This window comes from Prorops nasuta, unplaced genomic scaffold (genome assembly GCF_024137725.1).
Source record: "Prorops nasuta isolate Cenicafe-Biocafe unplaced genomic scaffold, Cenicafe_Pnas_1.2 PNAS00010, whole genome shotgun sequence".
In the NCBI taxonomy this organism is placed as follows: Eukaryota; Metazoa; Arthropoda; class Insecta; order Hymenoptera; family Bethylidae; genus Prorops; species Prorops nasuta.
In genome coordinates this window covers 6,524,817-6,544,831 of record NW_027116807.1, presented here as the reverse complement: position 1 = coordinate 6,544,831, position 20,015 = coordinate 6,524,817, and the positions used below count along the sequence as shown (strand labels likewise).

General features: G+C 39.5%; 1 protein-coding gene and 1 long non-coding RNA gene across 2 annotated transcripts; both read left to right on the top strand.

Moving 5' to 3' along the window:
- Nucleotides 1-2,156: 2,156 nt before the first annotated feature.
- LOC136776897 (pancreatic triacylglycerol lipase-like) lies at nucleotides 2,157-4,326 on the top strand. The gene is made up of 4 exons (XM_066732819.1): nucleotides 2,157-2,307; nucleotides 2,433-2,798; nucleotides 2,943-3,185; nucleotides 3,412-4,326. Exons 1-4 carry the CDS (start codon nucleotides 2,259-2,261, stop codon nucleotides 3,822-3,824), a joined length of 1,071 nt encoding a protein of 356 aa, XP_066588916.1. The 5' UTR covers nucleotides 2,157-2,258; the 3' UTR covers nucleotides 3,825-4,326.
- An 8,664-nt stretch (nucleotides 4,327-12,990) lies between these two features.
- LOC136776789 (uncharacterized) lies at nucleotides 12,991-14,196 on the top strand. The gene is made up of 2 exons (XR_010823140.1): nucleotides 12,991-13,778; nucleotides 13,842-14,196. It is a non-coding gene; the product is annotated as an uncharacterized lncRNA (long non-coding RNA).
- Nucleotides 14,197-20,015: the final 5,819 nt, after the last annotated feature.

The window sequence follows — 20,015 nt, the reverse complement described above, 5'->3', positions numbered from 1 at the left end:
TTTGCGGCTTGTAAAATAGTACGCCGAATTGGCAAACAAACAAAGTCGCATAATTGAATCACTTTCGCGTTACAAGTCCATCGATTTTGAATAATTCTAGCCTCTGTGGGTGGCCCGCTGTCATTAGGACAAACTCGTTGAGAAATAAGTCTGCCGAGTGATTTTCATGACTGGTGCGGCCCATCTATAATCATTATCCCATCGACAATTATTGCCAGAGTAATTATTTATCCTCCTGTATCGTTCATTTAAGGTCAATGTTTACTCGCGACTTTGAGAATAATTTTGCAATTTTTACCCTTGAAAATAATATCCATCGGATATGCGCCAGTAATTATCGTCCAATCAATAATTTATCAAAGTACCATAAATTTTCGCGTCAACGTTCAACGTTGGTTTTTAGAGCCGTAGAAAAAGCTTTATCCCTATCTCGACTCAATCGTGTACGAAATTGATAAACATCATCGATGGATTTTCATTTTTCCTTCAGTGTATTAAAACTTGTTTACTATCACGTGCACTCGAGCAAAGATAAATAAAGAAAATAGTATATACGCAAGAAGAATTATCAGAGAGTCGAAGCTAATTGATATATTCTCTTGCTTAATTTATGAAAGTCGTGTCACACCGAGGGATCGACACCTGGATCATCATTACTACATATCGATAAGAGCTATTCTTTCTCTCCTCGACTATTCCACAATTTCCCTGCTTTCTCTCTCGCTCGTACATCCTTGAGAATATTCACCGATGATCCTCCTCGTGGGATAGTTTTCTTACTACCCAATTCCTCCAATATGATTCGACAAATTCAAGGGTGTGGAGGCTGGACGAGTAAGAAAAAAAGGATGAAGAAGAAGGTGTGTATAGTTCTAAAGAAGAAAAGAGTGTAGTTTACGTGCGTGAGCGTTGGTTGGTACGAGTGAGAGTAAAAGAGAGAGAGAGAGAGAGAGAGAGAGAGAAGGGGGCGCCTGGCAACGAAACCGGCCGGGGCTTGGCGCAATGACTTTCGGAATCATTTTTCAAAATGTCTGCTGCTGCCTCGAGGGGAGTCCGGCCGAGCGAGCGGGCAGTGGGCGTGGGGGTGGTCGACCCCCGTTGCGTAGGGTGGCAAGATGGCGCCGTACGGTAAATCGATGGAGGCTAGTCACTGCAGGCGCGCCTCGCTTTCACAAGCCCCAAACTCACCCCTAGGCCACCCTTCTCATTTTCGAGCTTTACGCAAGCGCTCGCAATACACCCGAGATGTTTCCTCGTCTTTCCCCAATATCCGAATGCCCTCTCCTATTAGGTAGCTCTGCGTATATCTATACACTACATCTCGAGTATACACGTACATCTGCACTGTCTAGGATAGTCGAAAACCAACAACACCCCCCTCCCCTTCCTTATTTTCCAGAGGAAATTGAAAGTTATAAAGTGTTTTTTTTTTTTTTTTTTTTTTTTAAATACGCAATTTTCTTCTCTTCCGTCTTCCTCCTCCAGTTTGACCTTTTCTCGCCAGAATTCGTGAAAGCTCGGTCTTGTTTTACACGCACACAGAGGCGATTTTTAAACGTCTGCGATAATTGAGGAATATCGGCCGATATTTCACGCTATAGGTATATATATATATATTTATCAGATGCGTGCCGGGCCGATATCAATCGCTGCTGATTATTCAACTGCTGTTTGACATTGGTTCCCCAATGACAACACAACGGGATTAGCGGACAAAAGTGCGGTCGTCTCTACAGGCAATTTTTAACCCCCGGTCGTGATGGCAAACCTATAACCTCTATCCATGCTACGTATATACGGCTGCTCCTATTTAATTCGAGCCGATGCTAATTGAAATATATCACACGTATATATATGTATATACGATAAACCTACATTTCTGTCCAACGATCGCGCGCACGATCCGGTCTTTACAACTCGAAGTTTTCTTCTTCGAAATGGGGCCCATCGGTTATATTCTTATCTCGAGATAATTATTTTTTGCTCGTAACGATAAAATCATTCTTCTTCTTCTTCTTCTTCATCATCCTCTTCATCCTCGTCTATCCGAATTCTTGGGAGATTGGATTTTTATTTTACCAATCGAGGCACGATCTCGGGAGATTATCAGCCAATTGAGACCAGTCACGCCCTGTTGCAAATATGATCCTTTTATCTTATCGACTAGAGTATTCGAATCGAATGCTTTATAAGCCGGGAGCACACTGCTCTTCGCAGCACTCGGCACGACAATAGCTTAACGCGGTAGCTCGACGAATATGAGGCTCCACTTTCTAATTGGCTTCCTGCTCGTCTGCTTAGCAGCTGGTAAATAATACAAAAACACGCGTACTCTGTTAGCTCGAAGAAAACTCACCGTTGCCCTCGCGTTTCTCTTTCCGAAAAAGTTCATTGACCCCACTCTCCATTCTAACGTTTAACGATAATTACAGGTCTGCCAGTGGATACGGAGGAGCCTAATGGGATCCTGACAGCTGCGGATTTCGACTACTTCGCCGATAAGGAGTTTGCAGTTTACGACGACAATGGCAATTTGGTTACGGATACCCTGGATGCCGGAAGCTTCGAGCTCCTGACGCAAGAAGACTACGCCGAGGAGATCATCGACAGGAACATGGAGAAACGTATAATGTTCTTGCTGTACACCGATAAGAACAAGGACGAGGCTCAACCCTTGTACCTCAACAACGACGAGGTCCTCCTCAAGTCGAACTTTGACCCCTCCAAGCCAACCAGGCTAGTCACCCACGGATGGATGAACTCGAGGAAGAGTGCTGCCTGCACTCTGATTCGCGATGGTAAGAAAATCACCATCGGATGATTCGCAGCGAACCATCTTTGTCGGTTTAGTTGTATCAGTGCAGACTTGGCGTTGGAGAACATTTGGAGAACCAAGTGGAGGTTGCGGAAGAAAATTAAGAAGTTATTTTTTGATCCCGCAGGATATTTGAGAGTCGGTGGTTACAACGTTATAGTAGTGGACTGGAGCAAGATCAGCTGCAGGGGTTACGTATACGCCTCGTCGCGGGTTCAGCAAGTCGGAATCTTCGTGTCGCGTTTCATCAACTTCCTGGCTCGACACGGGATGGACATCAGTGACACTACGCTGATCGGACACTCTTTGGGTGCCCATGTCATGGGCATGGCTGGATATTACTCCAATCACACGGTTAACTACATTTACGGTAAGCACGAACCTCCAGCGTTCCATTATATTATTATGGTTGTAACACGTGCATGTATATGTATATGCATGCTGACGATACGTGTCGAGGCTCTATTCGAGTTGTTGGAGCGATATCGCTGAAAAAGAAGGGAGGGAGCGTTCTATAACAGACTGTACTTTTCTGACAATCTTGTTAAAAAGTTTCACCTTTTTCTAAATACATATATATATATATATATATATAGGACTGGACCCAGCTTTACCTGGTTTCCTCACGGCCCGTCAAGGTTCCCGTATCTCTCGAGGAGACGCTCACCACGTGGAGATCATCCACACGAACGCTGGTCTCTTGGGCTACTTCGCCGCCATCGGTGACATCGACTTTTACCCCAACGGTGGATCCAGACAATACGGTTGTCTCATCGACCCTGGTGGTGCCTGCTCCCACGCCAGATCCTACGAGTTCTTCGCCGAGTCCATCAACAGCAAAACCGGCTTCTACGGCAGGAGTTGTTATAACTTCATCCAGTACACTTTGGGACTGTGCAAGAGGAAGGAACTCTATTTAATGGGAGGTCGAAAGGTCACCATAGAGAAGCACGGGACTTTCTACCTGACCACGACATCCAAAAACCCCTACGCCAAGGGTATCGTTTAATTTTCGAGAACCACACTATGCACCAATTCTGGTCCGCAGCCCTCGACGACCATCATCCGATCCTCCATGTCTTCTCTTCGAGTATATATAACAAACCTTTACCCTGTCATCGTTCACGGCATTGGAGATGACGAAGATCCATGCGAGAAGCTGCTGCCAGCCAGTATATCACCGGAGACTATGAACAGTATTAAAATCTTTGTCTGTTTCTCTTTATGACTTGACAGCTTCAACGCTAATCCGGAATATAAAGAAATTCGTAAAATCAGTTAAATTCTTAGCGATTCGCGCCATTTTTCGTCAATCAGAGATACCAGATGTGTAAATAATTAGATTAATTGGTTTTTTTTTAAGATTTTCGTAAAGTTCCATTGTATACGGATCAACTGCGAATAATTGGCTGTTATGAAAATTTCTATCTAATCGCGTTACTATATCTATGTTTGTTATGCTCTGTATTTTTGTTTTATTGAAAAATATACGACACATTATGTTAATTGCATTTCACGATTCCTGCCTTCATTCTGCCTCTGGTCAATGTTTGTTCTTCTTCTTGGAGTCCTCCCACGCACGAATCATACGTGCTGCTGCTGTTTTAGACTTTTCAAAATAAAGATAATCAAAAGCCATTCTTAATTCTACCGCGAAACACAATCCATACACACACACACACACACACACACACAAATTTCTCTATATATACTACAGTGCTTCCTTCTTATTCTTTGCATGCAGTAGTGTGCGATATATATGTGTACTATAAACGCTATATATCACCACCTTTGTCATTTTTGGGGGACGTTTGTATACATATACATATATATATAAAATTACACGTTTTCACTCGATCATCTTTCTAATATTGAAACGTACGGAGAACGAATGGCAATGAGTCGTTGATCTGGACGATCGATCTACTCCTCCCCCAAACGAGCATCAATCCTGTAATTAAAATTATCACGTATTATTTATTATTTTTGCAAATTAGCACATGGGATGGCACATACTCACACCATGAAAAGTCTCGCGTGCCTCTTTAGCCGATTGACGCGCAGCGTGAAAAAAATTGTTTACAATAGGATTAGGGTGTCTGTACGAGGAGGGTGGAGGGTTTCACAGGGACTCGAGGAGAGAGCCAACCTGACCCGAAAGGAGCTATCGAACGGATTTACAGTGTTCAATAATGCAAGGCCGATACGTGTTATACATGTTATACGTCGAACCAATGGATATTTTAGCTCGTTTGTTGGTACACTTAATTTCCAAATGTATATAAATATATATACACATATAAATTCCATCAAAGTTATAAGAAGTAACCACGGTAAAATGTCTCCTTTTCTATTTGAGCAGATTCGCAAGTGTCGCGAGTGGTGCCTATGCATGCAGAGATGATGTAGATCATCTAGGAAAAATTGGGCACAAGCTAGGTGGAGTTTATGCGCGCTGGCAAAGTTGGCGATAATTCTTTCGTCCGTTCGACGCGTGCTGGCGCTCGCAGGTCAAGATTAAAATCCGAAATTGATGCCGAGGGAAAAATTAAAGTTGTAAAGTTTCGCGTATCTATCAACTGGAGACGGGTCCATGCATCAACGAATGGCCTCTACTTTCTATCCGCTGGACGGCGAAACTATTGACCGTCGGTGAATAAATATTTAAGAGCCGTCGAGTGGACAATAATTTAGCCGGCCAGCCCACCCAGCCTGCGATTTATTCTTCTGATGGGAGAATTGATGTCGAACCAAGTCTCCCGTTTTGCCCTCCTATTACAGACGAGTCTTTGCTCATTCACACTTCAATGGAAGCAGCTTATTTTATCGCATATTTTTCTCTTTATTTCTATCCTTCCGCGTATTTTCCTTTCTTCCTTCCTCGCAATTATTGCTCGTCGCCTGCAAAATAAATCAATTGCTTCTCGATCCGTACGTGCCCATTCATCGAGCAGTCCTTGCGATATCGCACATTTTCTTGGTCTTATTATTTGCTCCCATTTTTTCCTATAACTTATATAGTTGCACGAGGAGCGAAAGCAAAATCAAAATTTGCCCCCAACTAATTTTTCCTTTCTTCCTTCCTCGCAAATATTGCTCGTCGCCTGCAAAATAAATAAATCGTGCCATTCACCGAGACTCATTGCGACATCACACATTTTCTTGGTCTTTGCTCGCTTCTATTTTTTTTTCTAACTTATAGTTTTTCGAGGAGTCACAGCAAAATCAAAGTTTGACCCTAACCAATTTTTCCCTTCTTCTTTCCTCGCAAATATTAATTGCTCGTCGCCTGCAAAATAAATCAACTATGCCATTCAGCGCGAGACTCCTTGCTATGCCAGACATTTTCTTACCCCCCCCCCAGTGTTTTCCATTCTTTTCCAACGTATAGTTGCACGAAAAGTCACACCACGATGAAAATCTATCAATTAATTATTACCATCGGAAAGACTGGAAGCTTTTCTCGGCGCGTGTCCGATCGCAATCGAGCAAATCGTTCAATTTTTGCTTGGTTCGACGTGCCAGCACAAGTACATATATCATTTACATTCTATGCATATATGCATGAAATTTCACTAGTACATTTTCAAACAGTTTTTCCCTCTTTCCTCTTTCTTCCCTATATTACTATAGACGAACACCATTTTTTCGTCAACGTCATTGAATCATGTTTGGTACATATGCTAAAGTAAAGAAAACGTCAGGGAGCAACGAACGGACGGAAATCCGATATCTCGACAGTTTCACCATATACCAAGTTTTATATCATATAATAAGATACGACCGTTCTAAATCGAAATTAACAGATGTTTCGCTTCAGCTATCTCGAGTTACCTATATATTTACAATCGACCACTTTTTAAGACTCGAGGAGCCAGCCCTTTTCAAACAAATCAACTAAACGACGAGCCATCTCGTTAAGAAACTTATCAGTATATTATCGCATCTACTTAATGAGAAATTCATACATGCATATATATATATATATATATACGAGAGAGCATAACGAAGGGGAAGGCTAAAGTTCCGTAGGCGTAAACAAAAAACGTCCGATGAACGACGAGTGAAATTGAAATAAAATTTCTTTGACAGTTTTGCGTTGTCGATGCTTGAAAAGGAGAAATCGAGAGAAAAGCGCATGCAGGGAGGGTGGTTTGTCTTAAAGGTCAAATATTGACCTATCATTTATCAAGCGACCAAGGCTTCGTTCGGCTCACGCTAATTAGCTTTCCTTCCCATTATTTCTCGAATTCAGCTTCCGTGACGCGCCTATTATGCCTGTAACCGGAGAAAGCGAATACCGCTCCTTTATTTATCGCGCGTCTATCCGATCGCGCTACCGCGCGTCACTCTCTCATTCGAAGAATTAACATTCTAAAGATAATATCTCATAATTCTTATCGGAGAGCTACGTGAAAAATTTCTATTAACCTCTTGCTCTATGCAAATCTGCCGCTCTTTATCTATTTACTAATATATAAATCTAGGTATTTATGTGAAATAAAACTTGGAAAATATTATATTAATTAAGCAGTATCCTTGGTAATTTATGGTGGAGATCAAATTGTGATTTGAAAGCTCTATTTTTAGAGGACGAGGGAAATAAAGAGTTTGCGGATGAAGAACGATCTTATTCTTCGACTTTTCACGACTTTTCCTTGTATAGAAAAATAGAAAATAGTGTCATAATAAAGTTCGTCTCAAGCTTTCGGTCCAAAAGCTGCCGAAACTGATCCTACATCACACTTTTCGAACGTTTAAGAACGAGTGTGTCGGTGGAAAAAAATTGCGCAATCGCCATAAATTTTCATAGAGTTATTCGATGAGGAAAACACATTTCTTTAATACGGAATGAAAAATAGCCAGTTTGAGCGAGCCATGCATAGCATACACATATGTATATATATATACTGTTATTGGTTTTTATACTTTTAGACGCACCGATTCGAACCTATCGCAATTAGATTTTAATTAGAATTACTGAACGGTTGCAGGACCGTTGGAGAATGCAGGTATGGATCGAGGGAAATGGAATTATCTTCTTATGAGACAAAAATCAGTGCAATTGCTGCCTCTCTCTCTCTCCTCTATGCGGAACTATGCAGAATGCTGTCAAGTAATCGGTCAGGAGTACGTAGGGGATAAATAAAGGAAAGAGTTTTAAAAAGAGGAGCAAAGAAGGACGAGGCAGGGAAAGTAGAAGGGGCGCTTCTGCTCGAGAGTGACGGTTCCATTTTAATTGAAAACTCAAGTGCTCTCGCGATCTTAATTAAGGGTTGAAAATTTGCAGCTCGATCGATCGGATAAGCGAGAGCGACTGGTATCTATCGACTACCGCCACCCCCCCCCCCCCCTTCACGTTCAATGCTCACTTGTACTTAATCCCGTCTATTTTATTCCACTAATGTAAGTCAGCGTCAATTATTTGTTCTATTCCCTGTATGCAATCCCATGACTCGAACCCTTCGAACTATCTACGATACTCGCGTTAATGAAGAATTCTTCCCCCTAATATAGGTCTCTTCGTGGTGTAACGCAAAACTCTTTATACGTTAGCCTTAAAACTTATTAACTCCACACGCGAGTTTCATCATTTTATAATCTCGTGTCAAAATTCGTTGCTATTTATCAATTTCTACGTAAAATAATCATTTTTTATATCAAATCTATATTTTACAGTGCAATATTTCTTGTAGGAAAATTAATAATCATAATTATTTTCCACTTGACAAAGACGCGAGAATTTTGTGAACGATTGCTACACTTTTGGAATTAATTTCGAATTCTCGATTAGCTCGTTGCATTCATTAATAGCTCGTTCGTTTCCGGGGGTCTTCGTCCGCGTGCGACGACGCGAAGGAAAAAAGTAAAATGAAAACAAAAAAAAAAGAAAAAAGAATGATATTGATCTTGTCAGAGATCCTCGTTATCGACCATTCGGCTTTTCAGTAGAGAGATTCTCTCTCTTTTTCCATCGCTCTGCGCGCGCAGGCTTGGCTACTTGTCGGTTCGTCCGCATGGCAATAGATGGCAGCAGTCGCCTGCTTAAAACGTGGCCAAACTATTGGCCCTTGATTCACGCAATCCCGAAGCATCGGAAAGCTTTTGTCCATCCATTTTTTTTTCGATAAAAAACGCTATTGCAGAAAAAATCCGAGAAATTCGAAACTAAAAAATTTCGAGAATCGTATAAATCGGTCGACATTATTATTAGCCATTAAATATATCATTAATATGTCTTTCCCCTGCAATCGCTACATGCATACGTTATATATTACATATGCATGCATGTTATTAGCGATCCATTTAACGAAACGTAACATGATCTAAGTTTACCGATAGAGTTGTAATTTTAAATCTCGAACAGGTAGCAATACGAGTGTGTGTGTGTGTGTGTGTGGGACGGTGATTTTTGATATTATCTCAATTGATAATGCAGAGAAGACATATATATACTCGTTATATTGAAAAGAATGGTTTTAACAAGACTGAGAGAAATTTTAGAAAATTATATTATTTAAACTCAAATTAAAAAATAGAAAAAAATTGAATATTGATTAATTACTCGAATTGACAAAAGACAGAAAAACATTTGTCTTGCCAATATATATATATATATATATATATATATATAGTACATTTGGAAATGAGTAAGAACGAAGGGAGTGCAGTACAAGAAGAAGGTCCTGACTCTGGAACGAGGGTGCATTGATCCAGAGAGTTCCACCCTCTATCTTTTTCAGAGCTAATGAATTCTGCGTAACGTCGCTTCGCTGTGTTACTCCACACACTCGCCCACGATGAGTTTTATACAAATACAAACATCGTGTGCGCGGAGAATCAACAATTTCCACGGATCATACTCCCCAATGCACTATTTAATATTTTTTTGCAATACGAGCCCTGCATGGCGATAATCGTTTATTCCATCATGAACGAAATAGTGAAAAATTGTTTAAAAGAAAAGAAAAGGAGAGATAGAGAGCGAGAGAGAAAGCAAAAAGTACGAAGTAGCGCATGCAGAGTGCATTATGTAAAGCCAGTCATGGATGAACACTTCCTCCATTTGTCGAGATCATTAATAATCCAGAAGTCTTTAGTGGACATCAGAGCACTTTGTAGCTCATATCCAGGACATTTCTGGACTTTTGAGCGCGGAATAAAATATGTGCAGGAAATTGGCAGGAAATGGCTGGATCGACACTGGTCATTTTCCAGAATAATTCAAAGTTAGGGCTTTGAAAAAGATTTCGCTGGAAATACAGGGGGCGGAAGCTTCTTCGAGAGGAAAGCATGCTTTTATATCGACGCGCGGTGGCTGGGATATATCCCTTGGAGGTGGGGGAGGGACATTATTGCAGCAATGCCAGTTACAGTTACGTTTTATACACGATCGAGGTAAGACAATAAAGGCGGGATTGTACGAGAGGAGAGATATCCTCTCTCCGTCTCTCTCGGCCCATACAAAGTTACTTCTTTTCGCCGGTTGTTTCACTCGGAACTCGATCCGATTCTTTTTATCGCTCGGAGGTTATTACCATCCGGCACCTCGACTTATGCCACTTGCTAACCTCGCTTTAACGCCTTCTCTCCGCGCCAAACTTCTGCCATAAAACATTTCACGGCGCGATCCAACTCGATGCTCGGCATTATCAAAAATGGACAAAAATCGTACGATAAAAAGTCTCTTCTTGGCTCACCGCGACTACGCGTAGTATCGAATTTTTTTTTCTTCCCACTCAAGGTGCTCCACTTTTATATACTCGCGCGTTATAAAAAAAGTCAACGTGCCGCGCCGCGAGTTTTCTTAGCGGCGGGGCTTCGCTCTTGCCCGTCGTATCCGGATCTCAGGATGTTTGCGGGGGATCAATTTACAGTAAAACAAGGGAGCTATAAAAGGGGGGAGTCTCAGAGAGAGAGAGAGAGAGAGAGAGAGAGAGAGAGAGCAACGCGGCGGGACTTTGAAAAGGAAGTGGAGCGAGGCCCGCGCGAAACGACGTGCTGTACACACTGGTATAACTACAAAACGAAAAGGCGTCCCGGAAATAATGCGAATAAAGCGAAACTTTATCCGACGACGTCACTTTTCCATCCCTCTTCCAGAGGTTTTACTATCGGACTCGCGTTCTCCTTCGGGAAACGGCCAATTGTGGGGTTGCCACCGCTGTTGCTTTTTTTTCATCCCCCCATCTCAGCTTTGACTCCGCGACTCTGCGGCCAGCCATCTCTCGGCGCGCTGCTGCCGTTGCCGCTGTGCGGGAGAATCGTAGGAGGATAGCGCGACGCGCATAAATACGGTGCTGAAGCCGCGATGTACGGCCACTGCGAGTCGAGATCTTTTTTTAACGACCCTCGCTGCGACAGAGCCATGCCGGAATAAAATCTTGTCGCTTTATCCGTTCCTCTCACACCGACCACCCCACACCTCGTTCCTTATATGTATATATATATATATATATATATATATATATATATATATATGTGGTAGAACAAACTTGCTCCATGGAACACTTTAATTGCACAGCAATCTTGTATATATATATATATATAGCCCATTTTCGACTGTTCCTTGATCGTCCAATAACTCGATAGCTCATCCATCTTCGATATTGAATCATTATCATTAATTTTGTACAGCCTTTAATATTTTCTATGCCAATTATAAGTAATTAGGTTTCTATATTTGTATAATGGTAAGGATGCGGTGGTAATTTGCTAGTATAGGTTGATTTATCTATCCTTGTGCAGTGGGAGGGAGAAATTGAGAAAAAGAGTAGTTTTTAATGGGGATAAGAGGTGGGGGAGGGGATCCTTTGACGAGGAGGACCCGCTTCTCTTGCAAATACTCGTTCGTTTCTTTTTCTCACTTATTCCTGTCTTTCGTTACACGGTCATTTTAAAAAGTTGAAAAAGTTTGCTGAAAAGTACCATCGAGCACGTGGCTAATCTTCGTATTTGAATTCGAGCTATTTAACTCTTATCAGTAGTATATATATGTACGGCTTGACATCTTATCAAATTAATATAGCACGCAGAAAGACATTTTATTTTCAAATGGTATATATACACACGCGGAAAGAAATTTCTTGTAAAATTCAGCGTGCTAATTAAATTTAGTTTAATTATTCGAAATTTTTTAAGAGTAAGTTTTTTTTTTTCATAAAATTCCTCTCTGTGCATATGTATATGTTTTGGTGACTGGTGGGTTAACTAGTCGACAAATATTATTCGTTACAACATAGCTTGCGTAAGAGTGCGCGAGATATGTCATCATGCTCATCCTTATCGATTAATTTATTCTTTTAACGACTCTGATATATAAATTTATCGCTAGAATTGATACGTACTACATTTCAATCTGTAGAAATATAAGAGTAAGAGCGAGGGAAGAAACGGCATCAGATATTATTACTGCGTAATATCGAGCGATAGGTGGACTGACGAAAAAACATTATTTCGTCCAATCAGATTTGACCACAATGCGTAAGCATTATCCCTTACCTGCGAATTTTTAAATGCACGAATTTTTTTAGAAAGAGCGACAAAGATAACGCACTCGATAAACTGAGATCGTTAGGATTACTCATTACGAATTAAAAGTCAGAATATTAAAATATAAAATTTCGCGGTATCTCTAAATTTAAGCTTACGGATTCCAAATGGTGATTACGTATTAATTATTTAATACATTTTCCATTTTGTTACTGTTATAAGCCTGTACATAGTTTAAAAAAAAAATGATGAAAAATTCTTTCTGATAACAAAAAATATTATGTATTAGCGAAGCCAAAAAATCTCGAGTATTAAAATTCGACAGAATCTGAAAGAATTTTACTCTTTCATTCCTTACTTTGAATTTTCAAATATTTACTTCGTTATCATAATCAATCACACATCAAACCCTTCGAATAAAGTTTCCCAACTATAATTTCACTACTCTCACGATACATTCTTAAGGATATAAACTTAAACTCGCGCAACGACAATAAGCGGTTTCATTCAAAATCAAGGATAGAAAATATTAGAACAGTTACATACTCGAGATAACAAGTACTTTGATTGATCGATTTAAATGAAAAATTAATTACAACGAATAAACAACTTTATCGTCCACACAATTCAACAGAAAATTGATTTAGTCTCGAATAGGATCACAGTATAAGAGTATACATATATTACAAGTAGGTCGTAAAACACAGTCTAGTCGTTGAGGTTAGGCGTTGTTTAAGTTAATTCGCGCGCGGGATGAGAGAAGACGTTGGGCGAAGGCATAGGGGGGGAGGAGGTGGTCGCAGCAACTGAGAAGAGACACAGCTTGGCTGGGTCGGGGTCGGGTGGCCTTGCGGTGTTCCTCGCTGGTCGGTCAGCCCTACCCTCCGGCTTTCGTAAATCACGACACTGTCGCAGATCCAATTATCTAATTGTCCGGCACTTTAGTCTTAGTCTAGTCCGTCTAGTCGGTGAGGCGCGAGCGAGGCAGCCGCGCGCACTCGACAACTACGCCGACAAACAATGATACAGCCTCGCTCGGCGTAGACGGTTCAGACGCTTCTGAGACGAGTTCCCGTTCCTACCACTCCACTCTTCAGCCTCGCGGTTGGTTCGCACAAAACAATGAAGAACAAGGTTCACTCGAAAAGCATAATATACAACGATAACCAAGATTTGTGAAATATAAAGTTGAATCTTGAATATATAGCTGTACACACGAGTTTATCGATGTTCGCAGCGAGAATTAGGTAAGAAGAGTACACGTGACGTAGGGAACTATATAGGATCACTATATAGTGTGCTTACTTGGAGGAATCCCGGAAGCCTCGCGGTTGGTTGGAACGATTGAAGAAGAAGGTTGATTCGGAAAGCACGATACAAAACAATAACCAAGATTTGTCAAATATAAAGTTGAACCTTGTATATATAGAGCTGTATACACGAGTTTATCGACGTTCGTAGCGAGAAATAGGTAAGAAGAGTGCACGTGACGTAGGGAAGTATATAGCGTCACTATATATATATATATATATAGCGTGTTCACTCGGGGGAATCCCGGAAGCTTCCGAAGAGCGCCAATCTGCACCGCAGCTAACAACTAAGGGAGCGGAGCGATAGATCCTGCTGGGCAAAACCGCGAAAGACAGGAGGACGTTAGCAGCAAAGATTTATCACTTGGATACCACGGGCCAGGCTAGCCAATATCCCTCGAGACCCACGTGTCTCGCTCCTTCCACCAAACTTTCGGATAACAATTTGCCTTGCCAGTGATCTAGACGAGCTAACTTAACACCAATCGGACGCCAATTACATATATATATATATATAGTATAAATTGTCTGAATTATTCGTCACTTCTCTGTCGAGAGCAATAAATTCGTTAAACCTTGTAGTGCATTTTTTTCTCTCCTCTTGCCCTTTCTCTCTCTCTCTCTCTTTCAGCAGGAGACTCGCACGTTGCTGTAATTGAACAGTTAGCGGCCTAATGTAAACCGGACGTGCGTGTTGTGCAAGTTTCCGTGTTATTTCTAGAGGGTAACACGCGTCACACCACTGTACACTCTCTATCGATGCACGCGACCCTTACCTGCAAGACAGAATGATGAAGGAGCTGAGGTGATTTAATGCGATATGACAGAATGGACCCAAGTAAAAGTTGGACGAAAAACCAGTAAAATTAATTGAGAAATATAGTGATTTTATAATAGTTTGCATACTAGGTAACGCTTCTCAGAAATGTAAAGAAAAAAAATGTATCTTAATGGTTTGCAGAAATTTAAGAAAATGAGATTTTTCTTTTCACTTTTTATCGTTTACTCCGGAGAAAACTCGAGATACGCGTTTTACACGGAGAACAACAAAGTATTTTCACGGAATTTGGTATAATCGGTCCGATAAGCGAGAAAGAGATTCAGTTTTTTGTAAGGTTAAAAGAAATTGCTCGTCAATTTTTTAGATATTACTTTTATGAAATCATGTAAAAATAATTGAGGTTTCAGAACTTTAAAAAACTGTAGCTTATTGAATTATCGACTGATTTGCACTGATTTCAGCGAATATTATAACAATATACCTATTCTTTTACCAGTGACCAAATATGCACCTCTTATCTTGATTAATTAAAAAAAGAAATAAAGAATTTTTAAAACTGACCTCTTTCATATCATTTTAATTAATAGATAAAAAGCTCTTTTGGCACATTAGTGAATAATATGCCAACTAGCAAATGGACTAAAGTAAACCCCTACGATTATAATCTTAATAATTGTTTTTCTCTATATTTAAGTATATACTCCTAACGATACGATGCTTCCTAATTATACTTTTGTGTTACCAGCTGGGACGTTCCTCTTCTTCCAGCTTGAAACCCTGATCGAGCTTGCTGAAAATATATCGTTATCGAAAACTGAATCAGCAAATAATGATTTTAAAGCTTGGACAGCGATTACTGGGAATAAAAATCAATTTAACAGTTGGGAAGATTTTAATGAGAAAAGTGAGAGATGATTGAAATATTGCAAATGCAGTTAAAAAGTATTTTTATCGTTTCGCTTTGTTTTCTAATAAAGAGTAAAAAAAAAAAAATACTATTAATGTACTTCCCGGAGTAATTATCAGGAGTATCCAAACACCTCTCGTAAACATCTCTTGTCTCCGAGATAACCTCGCGTTTCCAATAACTCTATCGCTCGGCACGTATGGATATATAAGTCAAGGTATAAAAATATTGTGCAATGACTCAGAATGGAAATACCACTCGAGCTACCAGCTCTCTATCCGTAACTGATTAAGCAAACCGAGGGATTGATGAAGTTTGCTACAAAGATGGAAAATTGGTAGATTACGTCAAATGAAAAAGAGAGAAAAGCGAAGACCAACGGATGAGCGAAATTGAAGGTGCATTAACCAATTAATTGAATAATTCACGTACCTTTGGTTATCGTAATTCATCCTGATATGTTAGTTTATAGAAACGGAACGAGTTTCGAAATGAAATGAAAATTTCAATCGGCCTGATTTTATTTGTCAATCATCGATGGCAAATTCGATCAATTATTTCATTGAAATGTATTATGTAATTTAATACAGCTATAGCGTTGGTTTTGAATCGAGCTTAATTCCGTTCAATTTCAGCACTGTATCGGCTCCGCGGTGGATTGGATCAGAAAGTATCGTATGTGCGAAATAAACGACCGAACGCTAAATAACCGATTGGCGAACCGCAATTATTGTCGCGATTCACGAAATTAGGAGCTATATGTATGGCTTTTTGCATTTTACTCACAGTACCCCCTGCAGCCTTCGAAACAGTGACAACTTTCTTAACATTATCCAAATGTCGATAGTATAGGCAGGTCATCGCACCGTAGAGGAAACCTCTCTGACTTTAAGCTTAGGGGAGCCGGCCAGCTTTAAATTCAATCTCGCCTATACTCGTCGATTACAACTGAGCAATCTGCATTAATTATCGCAATCGAACAATTTTATAACGATTTTTTATCTAATATATCACGAGACGGACTTTATTTTCAAAATAATAACTTTGTATTTTGGGTAATTGCTGTATTTTCTCTTTTCGTAGGGTGAGGCATTTCCTAAGAAAAATTCATGAACAATTTATCTAGGTGTTTGAGACGTTCAGGAACATAAAAGTAAGAAAACATTTCTCATCGTAACTATAACAGATATATCAAAGTTTATACAGGACCTTTACAAAACTCTTTTCCATTTGCATTCTGTGGTCATATGAAAAATCGATTTCTTTTCTATATATAGTTACTGAAATGAACAAATTTTTATATCCCAACTTTGGTGGTCTGAAAAATTGTTCACCTTAGATAAATCATTTGATGCTCGCCAAATAAAATGACACTGAGTAGAAATCTAACACTGCTTCGTTGTTAAGAATAAGAAGAATGAAAATATGCAAAGATATATAGGAGAGGCGAGAGCATTTCTTTCCTTGTCACTCTTATCATCGAGCAGGATAACAGATTAAAACAGAGAATGAAATAATTGAAAAACCGTATGTGAGAGATAGGAAAGTTCCTTTTTCCGCTTCCTTACCTCGAATCAATTAAATAGTAATCCGACAGAAGTTGTATATATAACTATTCCGAATGAAAGTGGTTTAACGAAAGAAACAATTGAAGGTCTCAGATGGCGTCTGTTTGGAAGGAATCACGGTGTAAACCGAATCGATTATTTGCGGTCTTCTTTAAAGATTACCGATGCAAGGGAGAAAGAGCAATTTCCATCACGGTCGATGGCTTGCCAAAAATATCCGGATGAGGAGGATTCTCTCTCTCTCTTTCCCTTCGCCTCTCCTCCCTTTCCCCTCCGCTCACCTATTGCTCTCCACATTCTCTCTCTCTCTCTCTCTCTCTCTCTCTCCCTCGCCCCCACCGAGGGCTCTAACGACAATTGAATCAATTCAGAGAGCGGTTTTGATAGGCTGAATGACACGTGAGCGTGTTATACGCTAGGTGTTCCGATACATAACGCGCGTGCGACGCCAATTATCGTCGACGTCATGCAGGAAGTACAATGAACCATTATTAGCTCGCAGTAACCACGATTTCCGGAAATATGAGCGAGGATAAAAATTTTGCAAAGTCTCTTTAATTTTAAGAATTACCAAAACTTGATAATATTCTGCTTGCGTGTATATCCAGCGTGTTCTTCTCTCCCATATGGCCCGAAGCAGAATTAACACAAAAGCCTCGTTGAACCGTCGGACCATTGGGATTTTGCGAAAATTAGTGGCCTTATGCGAATGTCAAAAAATTTAATACTATATTTCTTTTATGTTGCTTTAATAAAATTACTAGGAGATTCTTCGGTGGTTCGAATGTTAACAATGTGCTCCTTCTTCCGTAATTTTTCGGTAGTTTAATTACTTACAGTTTTTCGTTTCGCGTTCTTTCAATTTTCCGGAGAAATGGTTAAATAAAATATTATATGCACTTTGAAAGAGTTTGCGTGCATGCGTTTGCTGGAATAATCCGGCTGCGGCCGACGTTACCTATTTTAGTAAATCATACTTGACCTCGTATGATATATATATATATATATATATATATATTGTCGAATGTTGCTCGAAAATTAATTAAAATATCTGTTAATCAGAATTATATCTCTGGCAGTGATTATCTGCGGAGCACTAAATTTTGTTTCGGTCACCATCTGATCGGCAGTCTTTAATATAAAAGCCGTTCCATTCACATTTTTGACAAATTAGTTTCATATCTTCAGCGCGGTACACGAGCTCCAGAGATCGGTAAGTGAAGATCAATTTCTTCAATTTGTATAGGAGTTGTTATAAAAAGGTTGATTGTCCGTGAGAGTAAAAGTTCTTTTTGGTACAAGAAATATATATTTACAGCTTTTGGCATCTTGGTACATACAGCTATACGTTAACTATAGGACATTGCAGTATTTTTATTATTAAAGAAATTACTGAGACACTTTTTGTCTACTAAAACAGCATTTTCTTCGATCTTATTAATACGACCTTGAATAGAAGTATCTTAAAGTCACACGAAGAGGATCTTGAGTTTTTCAAATTGGACCATCGATTATTTTATCGTATATAAATATTCGTTCTTGTAGAAAATCTGACAAACTTTCCAAAACCCAGTATTAATTTATCATTATCATCCGACTCTTCATTGGATATTTCGATTTGAAATTAAAAGTATGTGAGCAACTCTGCGCATATACACATAACGACCCCGCACCCTGCTCCAGCCAAACCCACAGCATATGCAAATTCAAACCGAAATATCTAGCGAACGATGGAACGAAATGATAAATTAAAATGGGCTTTTGAAAAGCTCTCGAGATAATCTGCAAGAATATAGAATAAAAAATAGGGCCGAATACTATTTATACAAAAAATCGCTGTGATCTTTGTAAGATCTTCAAGATACTTTTCAAGGTCATATAAATACATATAATCACGAGATAACAATTTTAAATTCCTTAACAGTTGTCTAATTTGCTTATTACGAAATCTTATCAACCATAAATTAAGTTGATTTTTGGCGAACCACGTGTTTACTGTGTGGACTGTTAGGTACGAGAGCTGCAAAAGAGTTCTGGATATTTCTTTTTTTCTAAGTAGATGCTCCGTAATAGAATTTGCAATATTTTTCTGTCAACGCGTGAATAACTATATTCAAAGACTACACATATAAATTTTATAACTGAAATGCACATTGAAGAAGGAATCGTTTCATTGGATTTTTATCGACCTGTCCAATTTTCTTTTATCGTATAGAGCAAAGATAAAAATAATTTACACCGAGCAACACAGCAGCATATCACCAGCCAGTTTACATAATGAAATGACACGCTTTCTTCCAGATTATCTCTTCGTAATGTGCAAAATAATTTTATTCGTTTGCATTTTGATGATCTCCATGAGTCTAATTGTGGCAGTTCCCTCTCCCAATCATTTCTCCGCGCAAGATATTATTTGCAGTCGTGAATACACTCCCGTAAGTATGTTATGATAAATGCGTTAACGTCGACCAAAAATGAATATAATTATAATTTGCTTGAAAATTAAAATGTTTCTCCACGTGTGCCTTTAGTGCGATAATGACTTCGACTGCTGCAGTCCGTTCACGTGCGATTCGCTTCTCAAGGTGTGCGTGGCCTAACCCTGAAGAGAAGAGGATGAAACAGGACCGGAAACTTGGCCGAAAAACTTGTACATAATTCTTATTAATTCTATTATTCAATGTGTCATAACAAATACATTCAAATTTTATACAACAAGAGCTATAAATTTATTCCTAGAGATAAGAATATTTTCGTTGGTATCCGGTTTTCTCGAACAGAACCTATACCTATGCAAATATATCACTCGATTAAGCAGGGATAAAAGAAAAACTGCGAATTTTCATCGTTCTTTAATTGCAGAAAGTGAAAAATATTTGTTATGGATGATAGTCACGTGTTATTAAGACGGCACGATTGTTTAAAATTCTCGCACGTTTCTTAATTCAACGATGCTTTCTTGGACATCCCATCGAGTCTCGTCAGCCTCTTCCGAGAAAGTCCTTCTTCTTGCGAAACCCCACGAAAATTCTACAATCCCTATATTTATCCATAATTATTACGTAAAATGTTTACCGCGATAAACCTCCGGTGCAACGATTAACCTTGATAAACGATAAAATTCAATAGCGATCTTTTCAAA

Coding starts and splice junctions, on each gene's coding strand:
- LOC136776897 (XM_066732819.1), top strand. CDS start 2,259: ATGAGGCTCCACTTTCTAATTGGCTTCCTGCTCGTCTGCTTAGCAGCT. Junction 2,799..2,942: donor CTGCACTCTGATTCGCGATG/GTAAGAAAATCA, acceptor TTGATCCCGCAG/GATATTTGAGAGTCGGTGGT. Junction 3,186..3,411: donor CACGGTTAACTACATTTACG/GTAAGCACGAAC, acceptor ATATATATATAG/GACTGGACCCAGCTTTACCT.